This window comes from Palaemon carinicauda, chromosome 15 (genome assembly GCF_036898095.1).
Source record: "Palaemon carinicauda isolate YSFRI2023 chromosome 15, ASM3689809v2, whole genome shotgun sequence".
Classification (NCBI taxonomy): domain Eukaryota; kingdom Metazoa; phylum Arthropoda; class Malacostraca; order Decapoda; family Palaemonidae; genus Palaemon; species Palaemon carinicauda.
The window spans coordinates 63,460,982-63,480,753 of NC_090739.1; the positions used below are offsets into that span (position 1 = coordinate 63,460,982).

The following is a 19,772-nucleotide window of genomic DNA, read 5'->3' on the forward strand; positions in this document are numbered from 1 at the left end:
TCCCTGACTTAGATTGTCAGAGTGATATTTTCATTCTAGAAATTTTCTCCTGTGGTATGGATAATCCTGAGCGCACACACCCCACTATCTTGCTGTTGGACTTCAACCATTTCTGTACTCGCTTGAAATTCTTCCTATCTGTTGTTAGGAACATACTTTTCTCCTCGATGTACGGCAAAGTCTGTAGTGCCTCTTAACCCTCAAGGACCGTTGGTGTAACTTCTGCAGATAAAAAAGTTAAGAATACCTTTTCTACTAATGGGTCGTCGTCTCAGGCACACAAAGATTAATATATTGTATCATGTTTGGAACCACTAAGCAAGAGTTAATTCATGCTCAGCCAGAGAGCATCCACAGTCCTACAAACTCTCTTTGGGTCCGCCTCTCCTACAAGTCAACCGAAAGCAACCCAGTGTTCTGTTCTTTGGTTGAACAGGCTGCTTACAGTGTGCACCCCCAACTGTTTGCCCAGTAGATCATAACTCTGAAAGTACTGTACTTCACCCTCACCACAAAGGATTTTTAAACAAAGAGATGTAGTCATGAGTAAATTCAAGCGTTATATGGCAAATAGGACTCGCTAGCTCTACGCAATATGTCCGTTACTCAACACCTGACCTTGTTCTGCGTGTGGAAATAAATGGAGAAGGATAGCCAGGCTACCTTCAGAATAGCAGCTTCATCATGTTTTTCCACTTCCCCTTCCAGCTAAGCCTCATGCTTCCCCCACCAAAGCAGACACCTCAGCGTCATCTTCTACCTGAAAAAACCTTCTTCAGGATAAGAGACAAGGAGAAACATTGCATTACTTTCGTTGCGGGGTAACTCCTCCCGAAAGAGGCAAGGACATTGGCAGTGCTCATTAGAGACGAAAAATCCCAACTTACCACTTGGGGGAGGGATGATGCCTGCAAAGTCATTGGACAAGGTGCCAGTTCCGTGGGGCAGAACCCTGGTCAGTAGAAGTCCTTTGTTCAGTGATCACCTCCCATTATTATTATTATTTGCTAAGCTACAACCCTATTTGGAAAAGCAGGATGCCATAAGCCCAAGGGCTCCAATAGAGGAAAAAGCCCAATGAGGGAAGGAAATAAGGGAAAACTACAAGAAGATAAAAAACAGTAATAACATCGAAATAAATCTTTCATATGTAAACTATAAAAACTTGAAAAGAACAAGAGGTTAAAAACTTCAAAATAACAAGGAGGAAGAGAAACAAGATAGAAGTGTGCCAAGTGTACCCTCAAGCAAGAGATCTCTAACCCAAGACAGCGGAAGACCATGGTACAGAGTCTATGGCGCTACTGAAGACTAGAGAACAATGGTTTGATTTTGGAGTGTCCTCTTAGAAGAGCTTCTTACCATAGATAAAGAGTCTCTTCTACCCTTACCAAGGGGAAAGTAGCCACTGAATAATTACAGTGCAGTAGTTAAACTCTTGAGAGAAGAAGAATTGTTTGGTAATTTCAGTGTTATCAAGTGTATGAGGAAAGAGGAGAATGTGTAAAGAATAGGCCAGACTATTCTCTTTATGTGTAGGCAAAGATGAAATGACCCTTAATGAGAGAGTAGATCCAATGTAGTATTGTTTGGCCAGTCAAAGGACTCAATAACTCTAGAGGTAGTATCTCAACGGTGACTGGTGCCTTGGCCAACCTACTACTACGGACTGTCATCCTCCCCTGACTTCACTCCGATGAACCCATCATGGTATTTGAGGGGATCAAAGTAGGATCGTATCTTACAAAATGACAGGAGGTTTGAGGCCTGTCATAGAATCTTTCCTACTTTAACTGGGTTACATGTGATAGTTATAAAGTTTGTCATGTATATTTGTATGTTTTTCATGACTGCATTGTGCAGGGAGGGAAATGTCGGACTGCACACAGCAGTACTAACAGTAAATAGGCGAAACTTCAAATACAGGGGCTGAGTGTATATATGTTTATTTATCCTTACTCATAAACAATAACTTATCAAAGGGCTCAGGTTTGTGAAAAATACAATTACTTTTGAAAGTTTGGGAGATTATATATATATATGAGAGAGACGAGAGAGAGAGAGAGAGAGAGAAGAGAGAGAGAGAGAGAGAGAGAGAGAGAGAGAGAGAGAGAGAGAGAGAGAGAGAGAGAGAATTTCTTGTAATTAATTGCCACTTTTGTGGAACCAGCATTCAAGTGTACATAAATTTGATTTTTTTCTGGCTGCCAGTTACTTGAAAATTCTTATTATTCGAGTACTGGATAAGAGTTTCAGTAGAGAGGTTACTATAAAATGGATTTTGAGCAAAGCGAAAAAATCTATTTTTGGGTGATATGGCCATGTCGTCCTGATGGAAGGTTCCTTTAGGCAGCTTTCTAAATCTAAGGGATATTTGGCTATAGTGATACTCCCAGAGAATTAACCACAGGTTTCCAGAATTCTAACTCCAGGTGCGAGTATCCTTAACATAACTTTTAAGGATATCGCATAATATCAGGGGACGTATTTCTTGATACGACACATGGCAATCTTCACCCCGAATAGAGTTTTCCGTTTGAGGGGAAAGAGTGGCGAATTTGAAGGGGAGCCGTTATTAAGGTTACCCGGTGGATCCCCTCCCAGTACTACTGCGGCGTAACTATTCCTTGTTGCAATTTAGCATGGATAGCTGCAGATAGAGTAGTTTCTGGGTGGGGACTTTTGTTACATAGTTGTATACTCTTTTTTGAAAGGAGGTAGGGGTCCATCAGGACGACATGGCCATATCACCCAAAAATAGATTTTTTTGCTTTGCTCAAAATCCATTTTTTGGGCTCAGCCATGTCGTCCTGATGGAAGTTTACCAGAGAATTACTTGAAAGTACTATATCTGTGGGTTTGTATAAGTGCCTTTACTTTGAATGAGTTCCTTATATGGTCTCCTAGCTTTGTATATGACAATACCATTATTTGTCATATCCACTAAGCTTGGAACTAGCTTAGGGCTTCCTGCCCCCTGCAGGGAAAGTGTCGACTTCGACTATAAAGATTCGAAGTTTGTATCTCCATAGGGACGGACGGTAAATCTCAGAGATTACCCTTTTCATCCCTTGGAAATCTGTACTCTAATTTCAAGTTGGGCCCTTCTAGGGTTTAATTAAAAAAACTAGGTATACTTTATTCGTCTGTAACTGAGATATCAGCAATAAGACGCAAATACGTTTAGTATTTTACCTTGTAACTAGATTATCAATTGTAGTTACAATCAGGTATGAATCTGATCCGGCATTGAAAACACATCAGGGTCTATATTTTTCCTGTCGGGAAAATATGTAATTTCATCGAAATGATGCCACTTAATGGAGATGTGAAACCAAATCTGACTGACTTGTACAGATTTTGGAAATGCATGAACACCGTGACGCAACGTTCACCTCGGCGCTGGTGTTATCGGTCAGATATGCACCTATGTGGAACAGTATGTTAATCATAGTTGTGATTTGCACTTGAGGGTAAATATACCCCATGCACCCGATGCACTGGAAAGTCCCAAAGCAGTTCTCTGTTCATTGCAGGCTTAGACGAAGGGTTTTATAAAACTACCCGCCGCCACCACGTGTCTTATCTTATGTACTTGCTTCGTAAAGTATTGGAAGAAGTTCTGTGAAGAAGCAATTTTCTTAGGATCATGAACTGCGGGTGAGCTGTCAGGATCCGCTCTGCGAATAAGTAGGTGAGCATTGCTCTCAGTTATTTTAGGGATAGATTTTGTGTTAGCTCCTTTAGAGTACAATCCTCATTGTTTAGGTTCGAAGCATAGTGCAAGACCTTGACCAACGACCATGTAATGGGCTTTAGAAGGATTGTCGGCTTGGGTCTATTGTATGGTTTGGTACCTTAAGAAAAAGGTTTTGCTTATGAGGTTGTAGGTAAAAGAAGGAAGAGAGACAGAAACCTGTTGAAATTTCTGTTGGTCCCCTTGTTTTCATGAGGGGTACCCCTTTCTTCCAAGACAATTTACATTGTCTCCTGGTTGGACTTGACTTGTACTCTACAATGAAGTCCGCCACATTCTTCGAGATCCCAAACTTTGTTCGCTGCTAGGGCGAAAAAATCCTGAAATGGAATGTAATAGCCGACTTCTGCACCAGTTGATAAAACTGGGTACGGCAGAGGAAACAGCTACAGTTTCAATTCTAGAACTAGAGGAAACCAATTGCTTTTGGGCCCTTTGGGGGCCACTACAGGAGCTGTTCCTTTGCAGGATACTAGCTTGTCGAGGACTTTTAGCAGGAGATTGGTTGGTGGAAGCAGATACATTCAATTCCATCCGTTCCAGTGGAGAGACATGACGTCTATCGCTTCTGCTTAAGGTTCTCGTAAGAAGTTACATAACGAGGTAGTTTCTTGTTGTCGCTCGTTGCGAAGAGGTCGATCTGCAGTTCCGGGACTTTTATCGAAAATGAAGGGGAATGAGTCTGCGTCTAGGGACCATTTTGTCTCTATCGGTTTTTGCCTGGATAGAGCATCCGCCGTCACATCGAGGAACCCTTGAAGGTGAACTACTTGATAAATGCCATCTACTCTTCCTTGCCAGATGGAAGATGGCTAGCATCACGTGGTTGATGAGAGGTGAACTCGAGCATTGTCGATTAAACATATAACTATCACCTCGTTGTTGAGAACCAATCTGATGTGGACTGTTCTGCGAGGGGATAGTCTCCTCAACGTCAGGAGGACTGTCATAGCCTCCAAGATGTTGATGTGAAAGTTTTTTGAACTGGAATGATCAATTTCTTGCCCTTTCCTTTTTATGCGGATGGCCTCCCCATTCTTTCAGGGAGGCTTCCATGTGTATCGCCACTGATGTTTGTGGTGGTTGCAAGAGAATTGTCTGTTCTAGGCTCTTATTCGTTGACCACGGCCTTAATGGCGTGCGCAATTGGGTCGGTGTCAACCTTGCTGATCTCTTCGAGCGTTTGATGCGTATCTTCTCCGGACTCCTGGCGCATCCTTTGGCTATGCATCTTAGCACCGGGTCTGTCACTACTACAAACCGGAGAGAGCTCAGTACTCTTTCCTGTTGGCATTTTGAAATCCTCTTGTGTTGGATTAGTCTCTTGACAGATGCCGCTATTTCTCTCCTCTTCTGTAATATAATGGAGAGGTGGTGTGACTGCAAGTTCCCATGGATTCCTAACCATTGAAACTTGTGAGCTGGAGAAAGGCGAGACTTCTAGTGACTGATCTTGAGGCCCAGGTGTTCCAGAAACTGGATCACCTTTCCTGCCGCTTGCAAACAAGTAGTCTTGGATGGTGCCCGCATCCGCCAATCGTCCAGGTATGCTACTACCTGTACTCCTTTGGAGCGTAGGTGCTGGACGATCGTGTCCATCAGCTTTGTGAATATCTTTGGGGCTATATTTTGTCCAAAGGGCATGGCTGTGAAGACAAATTTTGTCTTCTGTAGCCTGAATCCTAGGTAGGAGGAGAAGGGGCGACTGACTGGTAGGTGCCAGTAAGCATCTGCCAGGTCTGTTGAGACTGTACATGCCCCTTTTTTGGTAAAAGGGTCCTTATGTGTTGCACTGTAAGCATCCGGAACTTGTTGAGTAGAGACAAGTCTAGAATGACTATGGGTTTTTCCGAGTCTTTCTTGGGAACATAAAGTAGCCTTCCCTGGAATTTTGATGGACTTCACTTTCCTCATTACCTTCTTGTTCAAGAGTTCTGAGGTATATTCTTCCAATAAAGGGGTGGAGTGTTGGAAGAATTTTGGAAAGGTGGGGTGGATTTTGTTCCATTTCCAACCAAGTCCATTCGTAATTCGGCTGTGGACCCAGGGATCGAAGGTCCAACGATCCCGAAAGGGGAAAGTCTGCCTCCTACCTGCAACCTCTCATTGTTTAGAGGTTCCTGAGGACATGTTTCCGTGACCGCGTCCTCCTCCATCCTTGGGGGATTTCCGGAGGATCCTCTTTTTGGGCCCTTACCTTTGTAGGGCCGAAAGGTGGTCAAGTGCCTTTCAAAGCCTGGATTAAACACAGGTGACTGGCTACCAGCTGATGAGAGATCATCTGGAATGTGGGTTACGGCTGGACTACCATTTGAGACACCGTGATCATGGTCACGGTCGGAAATTGTGCAGTTCTAATGATGATTTCCTCTTTGAGGACATGCCCCACTTTTGGAGCAGGTTCCCATTTTCCATGGGGGCTTTGGTAATGACTTCTTGGACCACTCCCTTGGGAAAGGGTTTACACCCCAGATACAATATGAAATCGGTTTTCTGGGTTCGTGTTTCACCGTTGTTGCGGCTAACACGTGCTCTCTAGCGGTCCTTTTTGACCTGAGATAAGCCTACAAATCCATCTCAAGGGTGGGACGTTACTAAAGGCCTGCACACATTTCTTACGCGATTCTGATGAGACAGGGAGGCGACAAGACTATCTTTCGTCTCCTGTTCCCTTCTCAAAGGATGGTTTGACAACTTTAGAAGGTTCTCATTAAACTGCTGACCTGCTATCTCCGGATCCAACTCCCAGACGGAGAAGGTTAGATGTACCTCTTTCCACTTCTCGCAGGTGAGCATAGCTAGAGATATTGGTTTGCTTTTCTCTAGGATTGGGCAGGGTTTGCCCTCTTCGACTGCTCTCCTGACACAGTCTAGGGCTTTCCCCGAAAGGGGGGAAGGTTCAGGAGGAAGGAGCAATGAAGGTTGGATGCTTCTTGTTCAATGCTGAGACTGACTTTGGAGTTAGTATATCCGGCCCCTCTCTGGGTCTTGGTAAGGATGGCTTGTGCCTTGTCATGTTTGAGGACAATGACTTCCTTCGGTATAGTCTCCTCGTGGGATGTAGGTTCATCTCGTAGTCTCACGAAGCAATCTGGGTACGCTGAATGCTGAGCCTTAATTAAAGCTCTTCAAGGGGATTGGGCCCCAACTTCTAGGAGACATAAAGCTTCCTATTCAACATGGGCATGTGTTCCGTCTACGTCCAGGGGTTGGTTCGGAGCAGTGAGGGAGGTCAGATATTTTGAGGGGCTTAGCGGAGCCCCGGGAATCACCAAGACGTTTCCTTCCCTGTACCTCTCTCTTCCTCTCTTTGAGATCTTGCTTATTCTCCTCTCGTTCCTTCTGGAACAGTGTCAGCATCTGCTGGATTGACTCTAGGAGCATTTCACTCCTGCCGAACTGACTAGCCAGTTGAGGAGTTGGGGTTGAAGAGGTTGACAGCATAAGTTGATATGCCGGCACAGTGAGCTGAGGTACCTCAGTCACCGTCAAAACGGATCCTTCTTCCTCCGTGGGTGGTTGAATAACTCTTTATTCAGGGCCTTCTTACAGTAGGTCCTGTCCGGTGTTAATTGACGCCTCTGACATCCGATCTTGGTGGATGTCCAAGCGTTGCAGTGCCTGTTGATATCCGTGGCCACCGTCCATTGGATAGAGGGAGGCTGGACCTGTGCCTGAGGCACAAACGTATTCGATTGAGCCTTAGGGAACAGTAGGCACTTCAAAGATTTGTTAGGTAGGTAAGGTCCGTGAGAGTTCTTCTGGAAGCCTCATACTCACCTTTGGTGGGTTTCCCTTGCTGTATCCCTTGACTCTGTAGTGTCAGGGATATCTTTTACAAAGCCGTCGGTCAGCAAGGTCAAGCGATTGGAGTGACCTTTCGGGTCCCAGAACCTCAGTGGTCCAGATACGATGCTGGAGGGGTATAAGACCTGTACATCGTATGCCACAAACGTTTTTACTCTTGTAGTTGCAGAATCACAATTGTACACTTCGCCATCGGCTCCTCCTGTAAGGGAGAAAAGGGTGAATGAGTACTAGGTTGTTTATATCATTGATATAATATATGCTTAAAATACGGGTCCCAGTACCTCAGGGATCCAGATACGATGCAGCAGGGGCCATGAGACCTGCACATCTTGTGGCCACAAAAGTCCGTACTTTTGTGGTTGCAGAACAGGACTGCACACTTCACCTTGCCCTCCTCCTGTAAGGAAGGAAAGAGTGAAATGAGTATGGGGCAATTTATCTCACTGATAAATTTTCACATGCACATACATACATACATACATATACCAAGGCATTTCCCCCAATTTTTTTTGGGGGGGTTAGCCGACTTCATACAAAAGAAACAAAAAAAAGGGGGGGGATCTCTTCTCTACGTTCCTCCCAGCCTGACAAGGGGCTCAACCGAGTTTGGCTGGTACTGCTAGGGTGCCACAGCCCACCCTCCCCCGTTATCCACCACAGATGAAGCTTCACTCTTGCCTCCCTCACATCTATCCTCCTATCACCCAGAGCTTAACTCTTGCATTCATCACCTTCTTTAGTAGACAGCCATTTTCCATTCTCTCATCATGGCCAAACCACCTCAACACATTCATATCCATTCTGGCTGCTAACTCATTTCTTACACCCGTTCTCACCCTCACCACTTCGTGCTTAACCCTATCTACTTGAGATACACCAGCCATACTCCTTAGACACTTCATCTCAAACACATTCAATTTCTGTTTCTCCGTCACTTTCATTCCCCACAACTCTGATCCATACATCACAGTTGGTACAATCACTTTCTCATACAGAACTCTCTTTACTTTTATGCCCAACCCTCTATTTTTTACTACTCCCTTAACTGCCCCCAACACTTTGCATCCTTCATTCACTCGCTGACGTACATCTGCTTCCACTCCACCATTTGCTGCAACAACAGACCCCAAGTACTTAAACTGATCCACCTCCTCAAGTAACTCTCCATTCTACATGACATTCAACCTCGCACCACCTTCCCTTCTCGTACATCTCATAACCTTACTCTTACCCACATTAACTCTCAACTTCCTTCTTTCACACACCCTTCCAAATTGTGACTAATCGGCCAAAGCTTCTCTTCTGCGTCTGCAACCAGTACAGTATCATCCGCAAACAACAACTGATTTACCTCCCATTCATGGTCATTCTCGTCTACCAGTTTCACTCCTCGTCCAAGCTTTCGAGCATTCACCTCTCTCACCACTCCATCAACATACAAGTTAAACAACCACGGCGACATCACACATCCCTGTCTCAGCCCCACTGTCACCGGAAACTAATCGCTCACTTCGTTTCCTATCCTAACACATGCTTTACTACCTTTGTAGAAACTTTTCACTGCTTGCAACAACCTTCCACCAACTCCATATAACCTCATCACATTCCACATTGCTTCCCTATCAACTCTATCATACGCTTTCTCCAGATTCAGAAACGCAACATACACCTCCTTACCTTTTACTAATATTTCTTGCATAAATTATGTTAATTTAACTGTGAGAAGGGAGTCAAAATTTATACATAGGAAAGGTTAAATATTCAACTTTCCAGAGGATGAAGATGTTGGAGATTGCATTGTAATATCCCTTAAAAACAGTAACAACACCGAGAGCAACTCGGGAGAACACCGTGCTTAATTGGCTACTATCAATGGAATAGTTACGCCATAGTAGTACTGGGAGGGGATCCACCGGGTAACCTTGATAACGGCTCCCCTTCAAATTCACCACTCTTCCCCCTCAAAGCTGAAACTATTCGGGGTGAAGATTGCCATGTGTCGTATCAAGAAATACGTCCCCTGATATTATGTGATATCCTTAAAAGTTATATTAAGGATACTCGCGCCAGGAGTTAGAATTCTGGAAACCTGTGGTTAATTCTCTGGGAGTATCACTATAGCCAAATATACCTTAGAAAGCTGCCTAAAGGAACCTTCCATCAGGAAGACATGGCTGAGCCCAAAAACCAGATGTATTATTTGTACAGTATCTTTATTCTCAATGTGGATCTTGCCTATGTCGAAAAGTTGTAAAGTATTGCCTTCTCAATAATATTTGTAAAACCAAATTAAAAAAAGAAATTTATTTTAAAATTCTTCTTTTCATTTTCACTAATATCTGCTTCAACCATACTGTATTGAATAAAATCTAATATATTCATTAAAAAAAAAAAAACCTTGGCCATGCCCCAAAAGAGTAAAGAATCTAAATCAGTGATTTGGCTATACTACAGGTATTTATAGATAATGTATTAATTACCAATTATGAAAATATTTACGAATAGAATTGAGAATATTTGGACTCAAACTAGACAGAATACATTACTGCCATGCAAGATCTCATTGTTTCATGTGGAAATTATTAGAGATTCTAATGCTATAAGCAATATGCAGTCTATGTAATTAACTTTCATATTCGAGATAGAGAAGGTAAGTAAAGTATATGTTTTGGCTTACTATAGATAATTCTGAAGTTACTTTACAGATTTTTTATTTTTCCTCAGGCTTATAGACATGAAGAAAAGGTACAGTATCAGCGGTTATTGCAACAGTTTGCAAATAATCCTCTGAGTTCAAGCTTTAGTACAGAAAGGGTGCCTTCCGTCATATCTCTGAGTTCGAATAGGTATTTAATTTCTTTTTGCTATTTCTTATTGATTGTGAAATACTGTAGTTTAACATTTACAGCACTTTTTATAATAATTCTAATCAAGATTTGTTAAATAGAAACTTTTGTTATATGAGAGAGTTCCCCTCTGAAACATATGGGTATTCTTGAAGTTTTTTCTCTATTTATAAGCTAACTTGGTTCATTTATGATTTAGCCGCAGTTCGAGCCCTCAACGCGTCATTAGCCGTGCTTACCACAACCCACAGTGGATGAAAGAAAAGATAAAGCAGTTTGACGAGACACCTATTCCAAAAAGTCCTGTGCTCTCATCAAAGATAGACTATCCATCTCAAAGGTATTTTTAAGTTTATGCATTGTTGATAGAGAGTCAGTGTCCATATTTACAAGCTATGGCTGTGTACTCACATAAGACACTCACAATAGTAGTTTGAACTTGACATGGGAAAGTTAAACCTTAAAAATTTATTTTCCTATATAATCATTATGGTATTTGCATTTCTCAGCTGGTTGCAGGACAATCTGAGCATCAAGATGCGGCCAGGTATTAAAGAGGACAAGATGCCACCCACTGTAAATGGTGACAGTCAGAATGGCAAAGGTAAGATATAAATTTATCTTTATTTTCCAAATAGTATACTGTATTTGAAGGAGTGTAAAGGATATCAGGATTTTTTTTTCTTCTTACATTTTGGCTTTTATTGTTAATTTAACTTTTATTACATACAATACATTGGTAGACAAAAAGTTAAGTCATCCAAATGTCAAGTGTACGTATTCCATTGAAATTAGTTCTCAACTATTGAGATTCTGGCATTGTAAATCTAGTCCTCTATCTCTCAATAATGTAGAAGTAGAGTCATATTGTCCATATTCTTTTTTATTCATTAAAATTGAAAAAAAATATTAAAAGGATCAGAAAGATGTGTAAATTAATTAAAAATTAAAAGCAGTACAGTATGCTGATTTCTCTGAAGGCTGAATATATTGAAAATTCTTGTGATCCTTAGTTAAATCAGATATTGATTCATAGGGCAGACTAACTTATTATTGAGATAAGTTTTTACTTCAAATTAGTTGAAATTCTGCAACCACTCTGTACAAAATGACATGTAAACGGATGAAGTTTAATTTAAAAAAAAAAATCGTATATTAGAAAAAATATTTGAAGAAACATGATTTTGTAGGCCCTAATCGATGGTTCATAGTATGCTACAATCTAGAATTATCCTGTTGCTCAAAATGTTATTTAGTGGGATCTTTTTTTATGTTTCACCCAGTGTGTCCACCTTGTCACATTACAAAGGTCAATGTATTTTTATTAGATCCCATATTACCAATATGCTTTATATTTTAGATTATTATTTTTGACTATTGAATTATTATATTCAATTCTCAAAGCACTTATTACAAGTTACTTTAAGAAATTGTTTTGAGTTTTACAAAATATAAGAATTGCAGAAAGATTTTCAGTATATGGCTTTCCTTCAGATTCTGAAGATGACTGCACTATTGTTGCTGAAGACATCAAGCCTCGGCAGAGACGAAACTCGTTAGAATGCATCCTTCTAGAATCACCGGTGTTTGATGAAAAGTGGCACAAAGATTTGTAAGTGGTAACTGAAATTTAGTACTCTCTCTCTCTCTCTCTCTCTCTCTCTCTCTCTCTCTCTCTCTCTCTCTCTCTCTCTCTCTCTCTCTCTCTCTCTCTCTCTCTTTTTTTTTTTTTTTTCAAGTTTTGCTTTTTTACTTTTTTTAAATCAAAATGGTGGCAATGACCTATCCTGTGATTCCCATTTGATAAACCAATTAACAGCCAGTCACTCATTACTTACAAAAATATAAACTACCGTAAAGAATACCATTTCATGACTAAGCATTGTTTAGTGTTAGAAACAGCAGCTTACTAGAATTGTAAGTAGATAAATGTTTTCATAAATTTAATGATGAAAAGATATAGATACATTACAAAATGTACAGTACATAGGAAGATGTTCTCATTTGAAATTTACATATAATTATTGAATAAAAGAAGTGTTTAGATATATTTGTCTCTCCTTTTGTCTGTATAGGACTCAGAGATATAACAATAGAGCAAAGATGAAATCTGAAAATGCTAAAAAAGCTTCAGAACTTTATAAGATGTACGAAGAAGTTCGGAAAAAAGCGCATACATCTCTGGAGGACAGAATTGCCCAAAGAATAAAGCACCTTCATTTGAGTTACCCATCCAAGATTGAAGAGATTGAAGAGGAAAGAGAAGAGGAGGAGGAAGAGGAATTGCCTGAGTTAACAACAGAGATGGTCGTAAGTTGACTTATTATTTTTATGTCTTTAGGGGTTTTTTTAGTAAATGAGATTTCTTATTGAATAGTAGTCTTAGTTTTATGATGTAGAATTAATAATTGAGTATTTTATGTACTGTAGTCTTGGTTTTGTGATATACTGTAAAATGTTAAAAGATCCAGTTTTTTATATAAGATATAGTGCTCAATTAAAACTTTTTTTCTCTAGGCATTGATTGAAGATGCCTTAGACAACAGGCAACCTGGTAAAGTTTTGATTGATAAGTTCAATATCCAGATAACCCGGCGAGACATCGCAACCTTAGCTGGTCTTAACTGGCTGAATGATGAGGTAATAGATTTTCCACATAACTCAGTACTGTATTATTATTAGTAATAAAAGTAATAGTTTTATGGCACTTGAGCAATAAGCTTACATAGAATAGAATTCCATATCAATAAAGCTAAAAGATAGTGCTAAGAAAAAAACAAGTATAGTAAGAGTAAATTAAGAGCTGTATATGTATAATTAATTTTTAAATATTAAGCTTAGCCGGTGAATATATAATAGCTGACGTCTCCGACGGCTCGACAGATTCCAAAAACTCGCGAGCGATCGCCGTGAAGGTTGCGGGTGTGACCACCAGCGCCGACTATCGGCCAGATACCGCATATACTTGTCAACATCTCCAGTTCTTGTCTGTCGGTCTTGTCGACAAGTTGGTTCCACTCGCTTTATGACCTCGAGTTTTCTACCGAATTGGTGAAGTACTTGGTTTTGGTTTTATTGCTTTCGCCGTGTTGGATTATTCAATACTATCTTCAAAAGAAATGCTTTTGAAAGGAGAGGAAAAGTGTTTTGCCCTTGCTTTTTTTTTAATCTCTGGTTTTTCCATAGAGAAAAGATGGCCGACCCTTCCCTCAGTGTACGGAAGTGTGTTTAAGGCTTTTAGTAATTATTTTATCTCTATAAATTATTGTTGATATTTATAGATTTTCCTCTATATATTTTATATCTCACCCGCCTTTATTAGGCCTCTTCGATTAGCTTTCCATTTATACTAAACATCAAGATAAATTTTATGTTTTGTTTATATGCGGCCTTTACCTATTCCTTGTAGGCGGTCCTAACTTGGAAAACGAAGTTAAACAATGTTGAGCCCATTCAACTTTTATTTTTGTTAAGTTTAAATCAATTGCTCTGTAAGAGTTATGATATGAATATTTTTTAGAAAATATTTTAAGAAATATATTCTTTGAATAGTCTTCGTGCTGTTTTTTCAAAGATGAACTAACGTTTGGTTTATTTATGCTACGCAGTTTGCGCTCTATCGTTACGATAGAGAAAGAGAGAATCACGGTTTCACTTTGCAGAAAGAGTAAATCGATTTTGACGTTTTGTTCATTCTTCTTTCAAACTGAAGTGTTTTAGATACTAATTTAAAGGAACTTGTTAATTTTCAATTTCTTAGTCCTTTCAGTTTTTTCCTTTGGTCAAATAACCTGTTTTTGACGAAGGGTGAGTGGGCCATTCTCTTGTGTGTGACAAGAGAGAGAGAGAGAGAGAAAGAGAGAACGATCCGATCTTTATTCTCGTCCCAAGTCTCTGTACAAGGAGTTTGGGAGCGAGTAACGTTGTTCTCGATTCAGTTTTTTACTCTCGTCCCAAGTCTCTGTACGGGGAGAGAGGATAAAACGTTTTAGTTTTTATTCTCGTCCCAAGGCACTGTACGGTGAGAGATTGAAAACGTAGTCCTTAGTGAACTAGTGTTTAGTCTCCTCCCCAGTCACTGATCTTTTTAACTTTATATATTTCCGTTTTATTCGATATATATGTATATGTTTATTGATTTTTGCATGTGGGTTTCATTTTGTACTAATGTGCTTACATTATACGACTCATTTCGCAATTCTAACCTTTTGTTGTAAGGGAGAATTGCGTGCTTCAGGTAGAAATCAGTTTTATTCATGTCTAATGTGAAATTATTGAAAAATACGATATCAGTGAAGTAAGTGCAAAAAACATGTTCTGTGTTGCGGAGGGTTTGTTTGTTCGTGCTTGTCACTTGCCTAGTCCGAGACCTCTTTCAGGCTCCCCTGCACCAGGGAGAAGGAATGTTGTAGGACCTAAGGGAGTGAGGAGTGTAAACCAACGAACAGACGTTCCCTCAAAGGTATCAGACGTTGCTCGGCAAGCACGTCCTTGCCATAAGACAGGAGAGACAAAGTTTCTCCTCGTCTTCCGATGATTCGTCTCTTTAAAAGCCTGGGCGTATAGTTTCGAGACGGTTGAAACGTTTATTAGTTCCTTCAGAACAAGTTCAACGTCCTAGCTGTAGTCATAATAAGAGTCCCGTTCATAGCGATGACGTTCATGTACAGACATTTCTGCCACAGACTCGACGTGACGTTGAGCGGTGGACGCCGTGGACACAACGTGACGTCGAGTGTCAGTCACCGTAGTCTCGATATAGCATCGATCAGCAGTCACTGCTGTTTACTACGTGACGTTTGAACGTCAGCCACTGCAGTCACAGGTTGATCCGAAGTTAGATATGCTGTTAAAGCTTTCTTCTTCAATAGAAGCTTTCGATCCTGTTCCTGTGCGAAAGGATCCTTTGCTTTTTGTACGTCACGGTTCTGGGATACGTGATTCGGGTCTTCAACCTTCTAGACGAGCTTTGTTACGCCACGCTGACGTTATCTCTAGTGACAGCTTTGCTGTTAAGCGAGATGCGGAGCATAAATCTCGATGTAACTTTGATCGCTTTGAACGTCAGCCACCGCAGTCACAGCGTGACGTTGAGATGCAGAACGTGACGTTGAGCGGTGGATGCTGTAGACATGACGTGACGTCGAGGGTCAGTCATCGTAGTCACGATATAGCATCGAACAGCAGTCACCGCTGTTACTACGGGACGTTTTAACATCAGTTACTTCTGTCACGACGTATAGTAGAATAACATTCTCTGCAGTCACAACGTGACATCGACCCTCAACTTTAACTTCTGTTCATATACAAGTGGATGTAGCCTGTCAGGCTTTTCCTTCACGTCATTCTGAATATAAATCTCCTTCTCGCAAGACTTAAGTTTTATCAGATGATGTGCCTTCTGAAGAAGTTGATGACCCCCTTTCAACTAATGTACCTTTTGGGAGTCATTCAGAAGAGGAGTAACCTAGGGTGGTCCAACAATCCCTTGTATTTTAATTATGAATTTCTTTAGTGAAATTTTGTCCTAGACTTTCTTCGACGCCTGCTTTTACGAAGTCAGTTCTCTCTTGTTCTTCCAAGAGGGCCATGCTCTTACTGGGAGACTGGTTGGAATCCAGGAGAAGTTTAGGAAAGTCTGCTTTTGCTTTTCCTCCTTCTTAATTAGCTTCTCGCTCGAGCATCTGGTGTGACACAGGAGAAGCTCGAGGAGAAGTTCTCGGCTTGGGAGTACCTGCCTCTGCCCAGGGAGACTTCTTAAGCCTTGTGGACTCTCCTCGTCGTCTAGCCATGAGACGCTCCAGGATTTTATGGTCAGCTTCAGAGCTGGACCATCTCCTGTTAGGAGTTTTTTCGAGCGTTTGAAGTTTTTATTTGTTGGATTGGTCCCTGGGAGCCTTAAGTAAGAAGGTCTCTCCAGCTGTCAATGTATTGCTGTACAATTATGTCATGCATGAACAAGGCTATCAGGGATGGCTCCAATGATCTGACAGCCACGTTCACTGCAGGAACAAGGCTATCAGGGATGGCTCCAATGATCTGGCAGCCACGTTCTCTGCAGGAGTACTTAAGATGTAAGTGCGCTCAATGTGTTCATTGTCAAGACAAACTTCACGATGAAGACTACCAAATCTGTCTTGGCAGCAGTAAGGGAAGGCGACTGGATGGTCTCTCTCGACCTTCAGGATGCATACTTCCACATCCCGATTCATCCAAACTTTCAACAACATCTGAGGTTTGTGGACGGGAAAGTAATGTACCAATTTCGAGCACTGTACTTCGGCCTCATTCCTGCTCCTCTTGTTTTTACAAGGCCCTTGCAAAATTTAGCAAGCTTTCTACATTTTTTGAGGATTCAGAGCCTCCCTTTATTTTGACGACTGGCTAATCAGGGCGTCGTCATTATATCGCTGTCTGGAGAGCCTCTAATGGACATTAGACCTAACCAAGGAGCTAGGTCTCATAGTGAACGTAGAGAAGTCGTAACTTACAGTACCCCATCCCAGACTATTCTTTATTTGGGAATGGAGATACAGTGTCTGATTTTTCGGGCCTTTTCGTCTCCCACAAGAATGGAACAAGCTCTGTTAAAAGTCCTTCACTTGCAAGAGAAAAACAGTTGCTCTGTAAGAGTTTGAACTAGCCTCGTGGGAACTCTTTCATCGCTGGAGTAGTTTATCTCTCTGGGGAGACTCAACCTATGCCCTCTCCAATTTCACCTAAACCATTGGAACAAGGAGAAGGTCTTAGAGAATATCTCTTTCCCAATCTCCAACTCAGTCTAGACATGTCTGACTTGGTGGGACAGCAACATCAGACTTCGAGAAGGTCTTTCTCTTGCGATCAAGAACCCAAACCATGTGTTGTATTCAGATGCATCGGATTTGGGTTAGGGAGCTCCACTGGACAATCTGGAATGCTCGGGTCTTTGATCCACGGATCAGAAGGAACTCCATTTAAGGCAAGTAACATCTCTCCTTTGGCGAGATTTGTGCAAGGAAAAATGAATGTCTTGGCGGACTGCCTCAGCAGAAGAGGACAAGTCATCTCCATGGAGTGGACGTTGCATAAGACTGTGTGCGAGAAGCTATGGGTGACATGGGGTCAACCCACCATAGATCTTTTTGCGACTTCACTGACAAAGAGGCTCTCGACTTACTGCTTTCCAGTTCCAGATCCAGAGGCAGCCCACATAGACGCTTTCCTGCTGGACTGGTCTCACCTGGACGTTTATGCCTTTCCACCTTTCAAGATCCTAAACAAGGTGCTGCAGAAGTTCACCTCTCACGAAGGGACCAGGTTGACATTGGTTGCTCCACTCTGGCCCGCGAGAGAGTGGTTCACAGAGGTACTTCTATGGCTGGTAGACGTTCCAAGAATTCTGCCGTTACGGATGGATCTCTTGCGACAGCCTCACGTAAAGAGATTTCATCAAAGCCTCCCCACGCTTCGTCTAACTGCCTTCAGACTATCGAAAGACTCTCTTGAGCTCGAGGGTTTTCGAAGGAGGCAGCTAGAGCGAGCGCGAGGGCTAGAAGATCCTCTACCATCAGGATCTATCAGTCGAAATGGGAGGTATTTAGAGACTGGTACAAGTCCTCCTCTATTTCCTCTTCCAAGTGCCTCTGTAGCGCAGATTGCGGATTTTCTGCCTTATCTGAGAAACGGTCGCTCCCTCTCTGCATCCACCATTAAAGGCTACAGAAGCATGTTAGCTTCTGTTTTCAGGCATAAGGGTTTGGATCTTTCTAATAACAAAGATCTCCAAGACCTGCTTAAGTCTTTCGAGACTTCCAAGGAGCGTCATATTTCGACTCCTGCTTGGAACTTGGACGTGGTCCTACAGTTCCTTATGTCAGACAGGTTTGAACCATTAAATTCAGCCTCCCTGAAGGATCTTACCCTCAAGACACTTTTTTTTGGTGAGCTTGGCTTCGGCTAAAAGGGTTAGTGAGATACATGCTTTTAGCAAGAACATCGGCTTCTCCGCTAATAAAGCAGTATGCGCTCTTCAACTTGGTTTTTTTGGCCAAGAATGAACTTCCGTCTCGTCCTTGGCCTAAATCATTTGAAATCCCCAGTCTTTCTGAGATTGTGGGGAATGAAGTTGAAAGAGTGCTGTGCCCCGTTAGAGCTCTTAAATTTTGTTTATCCAGAACTAAACCGCGACGAGGTTGTTCAGAGGCTTTATGGTGCTCCGTTAGAAAGCCCTCTTTGCCCATGTCTAAGAATGCGTGGTCTTATTTTATTAGACTTTTGATTCGGGAGGCACACTCTCAATTAAGTGAGAAGGATCATAATTTACTTAAAGTCAAGGCTCATGAAGTTAGAGCGATAGCAACTTCTGTAGCGTTTAAGCAAAATAGACCCATTAAAAGTATTATGGACGCGACCTTTTGGAGAGGCAAGTCGGTTTTCGCTTCATATTACTTGAAAGATGTCCAGACTCTTTATGAGGACTGCTACACACTGGGACCATTCGTAGCAGCGAGTGCAGTAGTGGGTGAAGGCTCTACCACTACATTCCCTTAATCCCAATATCCTTTTAATCTACTCTTGAAATTTTTAATCTTATTTTGGGTTGTACGGGAGACTAAGAAGTCTTTCGCAATCTTTTTGATTTGGCGGGTGGTCAAAATATTGTTTTCTTGAGAGCGCCCAGATTAAGGGTATTGATGAGGTCCTGTTATAGGGGTGTTCACCCTGGTTATAGCAGATCCTGGGAGTCTTTCAGCATCCTAAGAGGATCGCTGGGCTTCGTGAGGATAGCGGCCTAATGAGGCAGAGTAATAATCAGAGTCTGCTTCCTTACCAGGTACCTATACTTAAGTCTGTTTTTTGAATAGTTGTCAAAAACTCTTGAGCATATACGCCTTTATTGTATTAATACTGGTCTCTACCCACCACCATGGGTGTGAATCAGCTATTATATATTTCACCGGCTAAGCTTAATATTTAAAAATGATATTTTGATTATAAAATAAATTTTTGAATATACTTACCCGGTGAATATATAAATTAAAGGCCCTCCCTTCCTCCCCGATAGAGACCTAGGGGACTGAGAAGAACTGGAGATGTTGACAAGTATATGCGGTATCTGGCCGATAGTCGGCGCTAGTGGTCACACCCGCAACCTTCACGGCGATCGCTCGCGAGATTTTGGAATCTGTCGAGCCGTCGGAGACGTCAGCTATTATATATTCACCGGGTAAGTATATTCAAAAATTTATTTTATAATCAAAATATCATTGTTTAAAGAATTACTATTCAAAGAGGATGGTGTAAATCCATAAATTCAGTCCAAACCAAAATCTATTGTCAGTACTAAATGTGACAACCAGAATGTATCTTAGTTCATG

General features: G+C 41.6%; 1 protein-coding gene across 1 annotated transcript in view; it reads left to right on the plus strand.

Annotated features, from left to right (window-relative positions):
• LOC137654642 (sentrin-specific protease 1-like) overlaps positions 1-19,772 on the plus strand; it is a 153,304-nt gene that overhangs the window by 101,878 nt on the left and 31,654 nt on the right. Inside the window, 6 exon segments of the mRNA XM_068388448.1 lie at positions 10,292-10,413; positions 10,613-10,753; positions 10,923-11,017; positions 11,908-12,025; positions 12,489-12,723; positions 12,931-13,053. Coding sequence (XP_068244549.1) covers positions 10,292-10,413; positions 10,613-10,753; positions 10,923-11,017; positions 11,908-12,025; positions 12,489-12,723; positions 12,931-13,053 — 834 coding nt within the window.